We start from the raw sequence: 13,108 nt of genomic DNA on the forward strand, positions 1-13,108 counted from the left end.
TTCAGAGAGGAAGGGAGAGGGAGTGAGAGATAGAAACATCTATGTTGAGAGAGAATCAGTGATCGCCTGCCTCTTGCAGACCCCACACGGGGATCGAGCCTGCAGCCTGGGCATGCACCCCGACCGGGAATTAAACCGTGACCTCCGGGTTCATAGGTTGACAACCACTGAGCCACGCCGGCAAGGGCCTGGAAGTATGTTTTTAACTTCTGGGTGAAACAGGCCCACTCGCTTGAACAGGGTCCTGGGCAAACCTGCCAGGGAGTGCAAGACCAAGAGGCCACCTGAAAAACGTACCCTGGGGAAAACACCCATCCAGTTACACCACTGGACTCTCATCTACATGGGAACATTTTAGATGAAAAAGCATCATTGTGGGAAAAGTGTTCAAAAAAGTCTGTCTCCGAGACTAACACTATTCATGCTGGGTTAAATACATTTTCTGAGTTGGATCAACTGCCTCTTTAAAAAGTCCAGTTCACGTGGAAAGGAGATTGCAATGCTGTCTTGGCAAAGACAGACGCTTTGGGGAAAGACAAGAAGAAAACAACACAAGCAAGTTTCCAAGAAATCAAGCAAGTAAAACACACAGGCACCTGCAGACGCAGCACACGGACACGCACGCACACAACCCCCCTGCGGGCAGAGGCGTCAGGGTCTCGGGGAAGAGCCTGCTGGAGACGGAGTTCCGTCCCAGCCATTTACCGTGATCTTTAGCCCTGCGCTGGCGAAAGCAGAACTTCCTTTTCTTCTTGTCCTCTTTTAGCAAGTCGGCCAGGGTGACCCCTTCAGGTTGAACACAAGCAATTTCATTACGGTTCAGTAGAGGGCAGCAAGAGCACCGCAAACAGGGCCCCAGGACCCGGGAGGTGCAGACTTCCACAGGCTCTGACACGCAAAACCCCAAACTGTCCCACGAGGAAACCTACCGTTCAGGGCCTGGCCAGGGAGCGCAAGTGCGCATTTTATAGCTAGTATACGAAGTGCCTGTCTTTAAGAACCTGTCCTAAATAACCAACCAACTACAATAAACAACTAATCTATCCTGTCTAGGCAGAGGTTTCCATGGTCTGACCTCCCCTCTATAAAGGGTAAGAAGGGCGTTAGGGAGCGGGCACTTGGAGGGAGTCAGGAGTCCTGGGTGCTGACCGGCTGGCTGTTCGAGTCCAGCCAGTATTGCTATCTGGGGCCGGACACCTGGATGCTAGAAGAGTAGGCTCTGGACTTGGACAGATCAGGTCTAACCCCAGCCTGCCACTTTCTGGCTGGATGACCATGGGCGGGTTACCTGATTTGGTTAAGCCTCGGTTTCATCCCTCATCAGATGTTAACAGTGGTCGGACCTGCACTTCACAGGGTTGCTTTCAGAGGGAACTAGCAAGTGCGGTAATACAAGTGGCATGCTAGGCTTTGGCAAGGCGCGGTCAACCGTTATGACTACAACTCCACTACCAGGTTACGAGAGAAATGACAGGGTCTATGATATGGTGGTTGCTCCACGCGGACTAGTCCTTATTGCCGAGGCCACATGCTCCAGGAAGGGACCTGCAGAGGCAGGTGGGGCTGCAGAAGGAACGCCGAGTGGGCGAGAGCCTGCATGGACCCATCTGTGGGAATGTAAACTGCTGTTACTTGGCATAGCACCCGTATTTCTAAAGGGCATGCTCTTTGACCCAGAAAAATCCTTTCGGATGAGCTGTCCCACAAGCACGTGAATGTGTGGGCCCAGACACAGGTGCACGCCTTTGTGGGGATCAGCAATGGCTACGTGCAGCCTGTGGTAGAACCTTGGGTTCAAATCCCAGCTTTGCCACTTGACAGTCACGGGACCCTGGGAAGCTCCCAAACCTCTTGGTGCTTCAGTTTCTAACCTGTCAAGTCCTAGTCTCACAGAGCTGCTGAGGAACAATGGGCTAATGCACCCACAGCCCTTAAAGCGGTGTCTGCCAGGAGCACTTGACAAATGTGAGATGTTAGTCTGTGTTCTTTCATTCAACAAATAACATGTGACAAATACTGCCCCAGGTGCCAGCACAATGAAGAGCAGAAACAGACCCCGTTCCTGCCCCCATGGCGCACAGTCTCACGGCACAGAAGACGGCCAGACGGTCACACCAACAAGACTAAAACTGCAACCCTGACAACTCCCTCAAAGCGGAGGTCCATGTGCTACATACAGTCCATCGAGACAGCTTGTATTGTGGCAAATTATTGAAAGTAGCCACAGCATTGTCTTAAAAACATGGAAAGCTATGGCTCACGGCTCAGAGCCAGCTGTGCTGGGCGATCTCCTGGTGGGACAGGGGGCCAGGTGTGCTGGGCGATCTCCTAGTGGGACAGGGGGCCAGGTGTGCTGGGCGATCTCCTGGTGGGACAGGGGGCCAGGTGTGCTGGGCGATCTCCTGGTGTGACCAGGGGGCCAGGTGTGCTGGGTGATCTCCTGGTGGGACAGGGGGCCAGCTGTCTGTGCAAAATCCTCTGTCCTTATTCCTTCTGGGAACAAATGAGATAGGAAAGAGCAGGCCCCCACTGCCAAGCCTGGTTCCTTCTCAGAAGAGGGGCAAGAGAATGTTATTTCTTGCCTTATATACTTTGATATTATATGGATTCCTTACAGTGGGTAAATATTTCTTTTGGAATTCAAATACATTAAAAGCAGAAAAAACAACCCTGACTGGGACTCGGTGAACCTGGCAGGAGTGCCTCCTCCTCCCCGTCTCCAGCGGGGTGACCACCCTCCACTTCGTCTCCCTCCAGCTCTTAGGAGGCTACACACTGCTCCCAGGACCACCCAGGGGAGCCGGTGTCTCCCGCGACCCCAGTGCCTAGCCCTCCCCGGCCAGCCGCTCTGGAGGACGGCCGCCTGGACCCATGTCTGCCACATGCAGCTCTAACTGCTGCTGTTTGCGTTACAGCTTTTAATTGAAGGTTTTTCGCTTGGAACTTGTGCCCTGAGGTAGTTTTCTTGAGATGAAAGCCGTTTCAGAAATCAAATTTTGAAGACATAACCCTTTGAAATAGGACCAGAAAATGTCCATGCTGTGTGCTTGCAAACAGCTACCCCATCACTCTTGTCTGCCCAGCCTCAAATCAGACACCAAAAGTCATCGGGGTGGCAGGTGTGGAAGGGAGGCGATGGCCATGGCCACCTGTGCCCTGAGGCCTGAGGGGCAGGGTCCCAGGGGAGGCGGGCAGGGGCGGCACTCACAGCCTCTGTCTGGGCCCCTGAGGAAGTCTCAGGCTCTCCTTGCGCTCAGAGGTGGAGCTTTAGGCATCCCTGCCCTGTCTTTGAGCATCAGTATCGCCTCTCACGGGGATTGTCGATCACTCATAGTTCCCACCGTGAACTGGCCCGGATTTCTGGCCCCAACTTCAGAATGAGCTCCTTTAAAACCATTTCATTATTTTTAATGCCATTTTTTAAGACTAATCACTGACAATGAGAAGAGTTTAAAATAGAATTTTAGGCTTTCAGATTTTAATGGCCCTAGAAAAACCCCATTGTTCACTCGGAAGCAGCTGCATACGTCTAAAAAATCGCTTGGAGATTTGGCAGGGTTTCTTACGGAATTTGAAGCTCAGCAAAAAGTTAAATTATCCTTGAAAATTTCCCAAATGCTCAGGAACTAACTTCCAAGGAAATTTTTGCCCATTCAATTAATTGTGTGATACCAGCTTTCTAACAGCAAATGCGTGGGGCTGACATTTTAGGTAAGTGGCCTGTGAACGCAGGAAGCCAGGGCCCCAGCCACGCAGCCACCACACGGCCCCGGAGGGACTACCTGCCTCTCTGTTATCTTCCTTCAAGGTTCAGCCAAGGCCAGTGTGCTCCTCAGTGGGGGTGGGGCTGGGGGTGGGGAGCACTCAGGAGTTCCCAGCCTGGCTTTACATGCAACCTCCAGGAGACTGTACATAAAGCCACGTCACATCGAGTCCCATCACTGACCAACTAATCAGCGAGGGGGTGGGGCGGCATCGGGAAGCATTCGAGCTCCCAGGGGGTTGTCACGTACAGCCAGAGTTGGGTACCACGATGCAGAAAATTACATTTAGAAGATCAGAAAGAAAAGATAATATGCGCACAGGTCCAAACACTTGACATCTGTCCTCTGACAGAAGCATCAACCACTAGATGGGCTTCGGGAGCCAGAAAGCTGTGCCACAGTATCTCGAAAGTGACCAGGTCAAGTTTGTTCTCCATCACGACTTGGGAACCTTACAGTTTCTAAATAGCACAGTGTAGGGACTTGGTCCTAAAACGGGTCCTCACCCTGAGGCTGGGCTGAGGTCCAGTAGCATCTGCAAAAATATCTCTGTTTCAGTCAAGTTCTACTGCAGTCTGATGACAAGAGCAGCAGCATGGACCTACAGCTGTGGTGGCTCCTTCCAGCTATCGAACCTTTAACCCTCATGACATCTCTATGGGCGAATATCTTGACCCCCTTCTTGCAGACAAGGAAATGGGGCTCAGAGACGTTGGGTAATGTGCCTAACACTCAAGTCCAAATTCCAAGTCACAAAACTTAGCCGCAGCCAGCTCCAGGGAAGGGGCATCAGAATGACCTCCAGCCCAGCGCCCCCTCCGTGGGCTCGTGACTCCTGCTGTTGTTAATGGCCTCCTCTCCTCCCCTTTGCTCCTCTCAACTGAGCTGGGCCATAGGAAGGACTTCTCACACTGTCACCTAATTCCTCAGTGTCTGGGGAATCCCATCCAGTCCCCACCTGAGAAGGGCAGTTGGTGAAGTCAGCATCCTAAAGCGTGTGGGCAAGGTCAGGAGCCCTATGTGGCATCCCCTCCCCTTCCCCAGACATAAGGCAGGAACAGGCTGGCGTGTGAGGTATGTGGGCATCGATCTGACACACCCAAAGGCTCGCTGGCACCAGCCATGCCCACACTTCTCTGCCTGCTACCAGGTGGCAGAGACCAGGTCTGGGTGTGCAGGTGGCAAGTCAACCTCTGTTTGTTGGTGAAGAAGACTACATGGGCCTGTGGAAACCCTCTCTCCTGTGGTTTCTGGCTGGGACAAGAGGAAAATGGCGAGTAGCCACAGGAGGTCGCAGGGAAGCCCACAGTGATGGTTTTCCAGGTCTGAGCTGCTGACAATACATGCAGGGAGGCCCACTGCCTCGTTGGGAGGAGAGTGGGGCTCTCTTAAGTCAGTTACACCCCAACGTGTTCCCATAGCCCGAGATTTATGTCTGCATTTCCAACCCTAATCATCAGGGCTCTGAGCTCTGATGACTCAGGAAAAACTGCGAGCCTCGCTCCACGGGAGACCACAGCACCTGGCAAACGAGGCTGACGAATAACAGGGTGCCCCGCGAAGGATGTGCTATTCTGGATCAGACGCCTGCCCAGCTGGCTCCGCAGGCAGCATCACGCATCACTGTGGGCAGCAGAAGCCACCAGGCTGACGATCCTGAGACCCAGTGCAGCTTTAGGGGCCTGGGAGCCCCCGCTACAAAGTGAACTCTGAGGATCTACAACAGGGGTCCTCAAACTAAGGCCCGCGGGCCACATGCAAATACAAATATTGTATTTGTTCGCGTTTTGCTTTTTTACTTCAAAGTAAGATATGTGCAGTGTGCATAGGAATTTGTTCATAGTTTTTTTTTTAAACTATAGTCTGGTCCTCCAACGGCCTGAACTGGCCCCCTGTTTAAAAGTTTGAGGACCCCTGATCTACAACTTTTGAAGGGCGTTTCTTTCCTTGATTATCTTACTAAGTGATGCATTTAAGAGCTTTCAACTTTTGTAAGCTTCCTCACCTGGCTCATGCCCTTTCCTCAGCCTGAAAAGCGAGGAGGCTCACCCCTCAGAGCTCAGCAGGATCCCCACCTCTTCCACGGAACCTTCCCTGCATTCCCGCCAGCTGAATCGCTGAGCCCTCTGGCTCCCACAGCAGGCTGCTGGCCCTTGACTACGGCGCCAGCTTGTCCACTGCTTTACTCTGAGGCTCCGCTTTCCCGTCTTCCCTCCACGGCAAGGTCTCCAATGGAAGAGGCACTGATCGTGTCATCGGACAGCAGCAGGACACAGGAAATGCTGGGCTAAGACACAGCGTGGACCCGCAGGACTACCAGAGGCAATGCCTCAAATCCATGAACATCCCTACTCCCCAATCACAGGCCATAAAAAGGGTCCCACCACAACTGAGGCTGCCAACACCACATGGGGCCCTGTCTCTTTCTGGAGGTGGAGCAATAGAGATGAAAGGCCATCAGCCTGCAAGACCGCCTCGCACGGCTCCCTACAGGACACGCCTAAGAGAGCAAAGAAAGGCACTCTGCTGAGAAGAAGGAGGGTGCCTTCAGCATTTTACACACAAGATGCTAGGGGCTGGGCTTAGGAGAAGGGGGCAGCAGCAGTGCTGGGGTTTGGGAACGAAGAGGGAAAGAGCAAGGCAGGCATTCCCCAAGCTGCACACAAGTTGCCCGCCACACTGCAGGTGGGGAGGCCCTGGGGACTCAGGCTGGCTCTCACATCTGGGAGTGCTGTGCCGAGGACATGCAGACACTCTTATACCCAATCACCTAGAGGACACCACCGAGCTTGGAACTTAAACTTCTGCTTATAAACTCTGATCTCAAATTTGGCAAGCACAGTCAGCACTAGAAATCCCCCTGCAATTTCCTAATCCTTAGGTGGTGAACACCAGGCTCTTCCTTGAGGAGCAGTGGGTGAGACCTGGAGGAAGCAGGGAGGGGGAGGAGAGGAGAGCAGCCTGCACTCCATGGCTCCCCCATTGGCACACAGGACTCAAGCGATCATTTGCATCCATGACAGCAGGAAACCCTCACTCCCCGTGGCATCACAGCCTCAGAGTGCCGGGCTAGAAGTTACCGAATGCCATCTCAGTCAAGAAAAGAATCCCCTCCAGCATGGCCCTCAGCCCCCACACTGCACTGCCTACAGAAGCAGTACAGATTGGCCTCACTCTCCCTGCTTCATGTCTCCCTGACCTGCACACCCTCTGGGTTCCGGCCAAACCAATAGCCCATCGCTTCCTCCTTAAGCCTTAGTTTGCCCACCTCGATGTCCTCCTCATGCCATTGCCATGGCTCAGAATGTTTCCTGACACTGAGCTGTGACATATCTCAGATCTGACCTTTAGGGCCCAGGTCCAGTGCTTCCACAGCTCTCTCCTACAGCCAGCCCTTCCTCCTCTCAGCCCCCAGCACACCGCCTGCCTCCCTTCCGACCTGTGTCTGTCTCCTTGCTGCACCTGTGTGTGTGCAGGCATGGCCTTCCGCAGAAGGAGCACACAGCCTCTCCATCTCAGGAGTCCTCCCAGCACACCGCCTGCCTCCCTTCCAACCTGTGTCTGTCTCCTTACTGCACCTGTGTGTGTGCAGGCATGGCCTTCTGCAGAAGGAGCACACAGCCTCTCCATCTCAGGAGTCCTCCCGGCATCAGCACCGGCCCTGCTGAATGAAGGAACGACTGCATGACGTCTGAGGGGCTCACTCACTGGAGCTCCCTCGGCCGTCTTCTGAGAAGTAGTGCCCAGCTTGGTCTCCCAGACCTCTTGATGGACATACACCTCTGCAATGGGTTGTTGGTCTTTACTACCAACTATTCTAGATCAGAAACAAATCACAAACATCTTAGTCAAACCCACTGCTAAATGTCAGCACCCACTTTACCCGAGGCACAGGTGGCCCCAGGAGAGGAAGAGCACGCTTGTGAGAAGAGTCTATGGTAAGACTATGTCTATGGTCTTGATTGACATTGACAGTGAATTCTGGTGGTCGACTGAGCACTGGGCCTTGTTACTGCAGGAAGTACTGAGGGTGCCTGGTGTCCGTGTGGGGACCCAGAGGGGTGGGCTCCACAGCAGCCACACTGGCTCACATGCCTCCTAACGTTGCCCAGAACTGGCTTCTTCCCAGCCCCGAGTGGGCCCAAGCATTTGGCTTCCCCTGGCTGGCACAGGTGGGAGCTGCTTCAGGCAACAGAGGGGTAGAGAGGGCCCCTGCTCTCCGATAACACTGCTCACTAAGGGGAGGAACCACAGCCTTGTCTCCTATGGTCTCTTCCCACACCTGGTCCCGCTCTGAAGGGCTTACTGAATCCCTGAGGCCATGGGTGAGTCTGTCGGACCCTCTGCCACCGTAAAGCCACATGACCAGAAACAACTCTAAAATCCACCTCTTGGCAGAAATTCAGAGGCAGGTACATGCACTGTGCTCTCGGACGTGCAGGCAGAGGGAACCGATGGCTGAGGGGCCCTGGGTCTCAGGCCGGGTCAGGGGGCAGGAAGGCCTGTTGCCGGGCAGCTCTGCATCGCACACGCACTGGTCAGGAGTGGGAAGGCGCTACATACTATTTCGCTTGCTTTCCTCTCCTCCTTCCTCCTCATTCTCGGGATCAATGTCTTCCGCCTGGGTGATCCAATCCAAGTAGCCCTTCAGGTCCTCTTCCAGCTGCTGCTTCTCCCGCAGTTTCTGGAAATCACCCCGGGCCTTCGCCTTCTCCCTTTCTTTTGAGAATTCTCTGAGGGGGGCAAGAGAAGAAGCACATGTCAGGACCCCGCGGGGACCCGCAGCCTGAGCCGTCTGCCCTGCGGCACCAGGGCTCGTGGCAGGACACACGGCACGAGTGCAGCCACACGAGCACAGCAACAGGGCCACACACGTGGACAGACAGGGCAGTGGCTTCCCAAGCAAGACGGTGAGTGTGAGAGCTGCAGAGACCACCCCACACACATGCACCCGCTCCTAGCCAACAAACTCCCTCCAGGATTCCAGAGATTCCCAAGGAGCCTGGGCCAAAAGCACCACGTGCCATCAGGGCAGGCCTGACACCTCCCACCCCAGGGGCCTGACTCAGAGCTCAGAGGTGCCCCCTCCCTGCCACCCCCTCCCCGCCCCGCCCTGTCAGCCTCCTCAGATAGCAGGCATCGCACTTCAAAGAGAAAGGACTGGGGGGGGGGGGGGAGGTGCAGTCAGAGAGAGCACCAGGTCAGTGTTTCTGCAATAGTTCCAGAACATTCCTAATGTGTGCGCCCCTGTCCCATACAAGAGCCCTGAGAGGCGGAGTGGTCCGGGCTCCCTCCCACCACCCACAGGTTCCGGAGAGCAGTGGACAGACTCAGGGGAGACCCGCCTCAGCCCCAGTCCCCCGTCCCAGCCAGGAAACGGAGCACTGGTGAGGCACCACTGTTTGCTTAACCCCGCTGCTTGCCATGATCTGCTCCCAAGTCTTCCTGCTGGAGGTGAGAGGCAGTGCGGTCTGCTGCCCGTCTAGAGGAGCACCTGCCCTGGAAAGGCTTGGCGGACGTGTCCATGTTCCCAACTGGCCGCCTTCACTCCGCCTTCGTGTCTGCACTCCTACATCTATGCGCACACAGAACCCCGCATTGCTCAGCAAGCCTGAGAGTCAGGCGGACGATTGCCCACTCTCATCTACAAGGAACCATCTGCCTTTCCAGCCGAGAATTGTTCCAGGAGCCAAGTTATGTGAGTTGCGGATTAATAAGTATCATGGAAAAGCTGCTAAGAAAGATGAGGTTCCAGGCAGCGCAGCGTCCACACACAGACCCCTGGGTTCCGACCGAGGTCACATCTGCCTGCCTCTGCCTTCCTCCCAATCCAAAGCCAGCACATCTCCCTTTCAGGGGCCTCATTAACCCACCCCAATGACAAAGGGAAACGACCTGCTTACAGAAAGCCAACCCCCATTCTCTCTCCTCGGCCCCCTCTCCACTCTGGGCTGTCGAGGGCTGAACAGATATGTGAATAGCCAGTGACGCCGGTACTTAAGTAACTGGCATCCTTGCCACGGCTTCACCCTCTGCCCAGTTTGAAAGGACACGCTCATTGCTCATCACCCACTCTTCTGATGCTCCAGAACCTCTGTCTGGCTCTGTGAGGGCTGGTCCGTCCCCATGGTCACCCTCAGGGGAGCGAGGAGGTCAAGACTGTGCTGCCTCCTGGGCCCGGATCCCAGAGGAGTGCCCTCCAGGGCCAGCAGGGGAGCAAAGGTGGTGAGGACCCCGAGATGATGTCTGCACTCCCCGCTCAGGGGCCTCTCCTCCGGGGGAGAATACCTGGTGTCTCAGAAAAGAAGGTGCAAACCATACCCTGAGAAAGGACCCGAGAGGGCCCAGGTGTGGTCAGAGAGATACAGGACATGTGGAACTCGGTCCTGGGTAGATTCCCCAAATTCATGTGAACTTCGGAAAAGCCGCGCCCAATCCAGAATCACATCCCTGAACAAGAGGAGGCCCTGGAGCGTCATGTGTCAACATGAAAACGTATTATGTAATGTTTCCTTAAGCACACTGTAAGGAACAAGCATGCGGGCCTTCAAACCCGTTGTTACCCAGAGCATCCAAGTACAGATCTCTGGGCATGTTCTGGTTCTGAACTTAGAGCACTAAGCGTGCACGATTACATACAAACACCGTATTCTTATTTCAGTTACATATCCGACCTGAGTTCTTGAAAAACAAAATGACCAAGATAGTGAAAGAGTTATCCTGGACCTCTTACCCTTTGAGGCAGCATGGAAGGACCTGGAAATTATTATACTAAGTGAAATAAGCCAGTCAGAGAAAGAGAAATATCACATGATCTCACTCATATGTGGAATCCAATGAACAAAATAGATCCAGAAGCATGGAACAGGCTGGCAAATCTCAGAGGGAAGGTGGGGGTGGGGAGGTGGATGGGGAGAGAATAACTGGGGAACTTATATGCATATACCCATAGCCCAAGGACATAGACAATAGTGCGGTGAAGGCCTGGGAGACGTGGATGTGAAGTGGAGAGGGTTTATGGGGGGAAAGAAGAGGCAACTCTAATACTTTCAACAATCTTGATAAATTAAAAAAAAATAAACAGTTACCCTGAAATGTAAGGGAGGTTTGCTTTAATATCATATTTTATGAAGTTTTCTTGCATTAGGAATACAGAAACCCCTCTCTAACAAGCTGCATCGCTGTTGCCCATTTTTGGTTGTTGGGGCGTGGAACAGCATGCATGAGTAAATTTACTATGACTAAAATTTCTGAGAATGAAAAAGACTGCCGGGTCCTGGCTTATGGCCCCTTTATTTTAAGTAATAATAGTCACTGTTACAAAAGTTCATATAACAAAACGTTCACAGTTCCGAAGGGCCGAATACTTAGTAGGCATTAACATTCACTGATCTGGACAGAACTAAGATGTACTGGGCATGAGCCTCCCGCTGCCGGCTATGAGGCAGGTGGAGGAGGAGGTGCGGGAATGAACCGGCTGCCCCCTCAGTCCTCCCAGACCACACCGGGCGCTGTGTCTGAGGCCCGGATGGAGAGCCAGCTCGTCCACTTTTCTCTTCTGAGCTTCAGTCTCCTCACGTGCAAAGCAGACACAAGACCTGCTCTCCTGTTTCATACGGATTAAATAAGACATTCAATGAGATGATTCTGTGGCACTCACAAAACCCTGTACAAATGTGGAGTTCAAATGTATACTATTTAGCTGTGGAATCTGGGCCTAAAAGAGGCGATTGGAGGAGCTCTCTCAAACACCAAAGGGAGGGAAACTGCCAACAGCTCTGCCTGGGCTCTAAGCCATATGACCCTTGCAGAACTGAGAAGCACGAAAGGACACATAAGATCCAGGGCTCAGAGGACGTGGAGGAGCCCCTAGGTGCCTGTCCACCCTGTACTGCCCTCACTCAGTGGAAATAACTCAGCCCCATCACAACAGACCTGCCATGCCAGAAAGTCTCACCTGATTCCTGGGACTTCTGTCTGAACCTCACACAAAAGTTTTCCCTTCTGTGTAAGAATGCCTCATTTTAGGAGCCTATTACTAAGGGATAAAATAACAGTGACTATTACAAAAGTTGATCTGACAAAGCTATTGGTAGAACCATCAGACTTTTACAAGTGACTGGAGATCTGACAACTCACGTGTGATAGAAGCCTACTTGTTCCAGATCCGAATTCTGTTTATGGTGCAATCCAATGAAGAAAGATATAGGAGGGGCTGGACCCAAAAGCACACAGCGTGCTACCCTTTGCATACAAGACAGAGGAAATACGGAAACATGCATATGTTACTACAGGATGTTTCTGAGGATAAAGCAGAAAATAAGGGACAGGGACAAATGGAGTAGAGGGGACAAAGTAGGAGTGGCAGTTCTAAGTATAGCTGTTGTTTTTATAGTTTTGACTTTTAGAATCATGTTAATGTTATATACGTTAAAATGTTTTGAACAGGTATGAGATGGAGGGAAAATACCCCTAAAGCAGAAGCAAATTAAGAGACAAATGCATCTGCCCTAGCTGGTTTGGCTCAGTGGATAGAGCGCCGGCCTGCGGACTGAAGGGTCTCGGGTTCGATTCCAGTCAAGGGCACATGCCTGGGTTGTGGGCTCGATCCCCAGTAGGGGGCATGGAGGAGGCAGCCAATCAATGATTCTCTCTCATCATTGATGTTTCTCTCTCTCTCCCTCCCCTCCCTTCCTCTCTGAAATCAATAAAAATATTTATAAAAAGGCAAATGTATCTGATTGTATTTCAAATGAAACCATAGCCACACTGAGGGAGAAAGACAAAAGTAATCAAGTAGCTTATGATCATTTGACTGGCACTCAGTCTTGGGCAGGATCAGGGTGAGGGAAGAACTGTTAGTGCTGAACTCCTTTTAGGACATTTGCTGGGTTGGGGAAGCAATATGGTCACAACAATGCTGACATTATTTCAGATGCATTACAGGACCTGACAAATGAATACATGTGTTAATGTGGTTGGGAGCCAGGGTTCTCACTGTGGAAGGAGGGATACAGAAACGTGGGAGAGAACCCTCTGGGATGGACTGGAACTGGAGGTATTGGTGTGAATTGATGGTCTCTAAATATAAAGGATGCATTTGTGTATGCAAATGCACATATTTCCTCTGTCTATTGAAAGGACCTAGAACCAAAGATACCCAGTAGTATGAGCACAACGGGCACCCAGATCTTGGTCTCTAATACCATTTCCCATGAAAAGGAATCAGTAGTCTTTGGGGAAACGGCTGATTCAGGGGCAGGATAGGCACAACACAAAACAAGCAAAGAAGGTCTTTTAAAAAACACACCCGAATAAGCAAATAAAAACATGATGATGGCATG

The 13,108-nt window shown here is 52.5% G+C and overlaps 2 protein-coding genes across 2 annotated transcripts in view; both read right to left on the reverse strand.

Moving 5' to 3' along the window:
• CACNA1D (calcium voltage-gated channel subunit alpha1 D) overlaps nt 1–8,489 on the reverse strand; it is a 105,282-nt gene extending 96,793 nt beyond the window's left edge. Inside the window, 1 exon segment of the mRNA XM_036331883.1 lies at nt 8,328–8,489. The gene's annotated coding sequence lies outside the window, so the exon portion shown is untranslated.
• Nucleotides 8,320–13,108, reverse strand: part of LOC118668585 (voltage-dependent L-type calcium channel subunit alpha-1D) — a 287,039-nt gene continuing 282,250 nt past the window's right edge. The window contains exon 9 of the mRNA XM_036333801.1: nt 8,320–8,497. Within this exon, the coding sequence (XP_036189694.1) occupies nt 8,320–8,497 (178 nt within the window). The remainder of the gene's footprint in view (nt 8,498–13,108) is intronic.

The sequence above is a fragment of the Myotis myotis genome, unplaced genomic scaffold (genome assembly GCF_014108235.1).
Source record: "Myotis myotis isolate mMyoMyo1 unplaced genomic scaffold, mMyoMyo1.p scaffold_m19_p_13, whole genome shotgun sequence".
NCBI lineage: Eukaryota > Metazoa > Chordata > Mammalia > Chiroptera > Vespertilionidae > Myotis > Myotis myotis.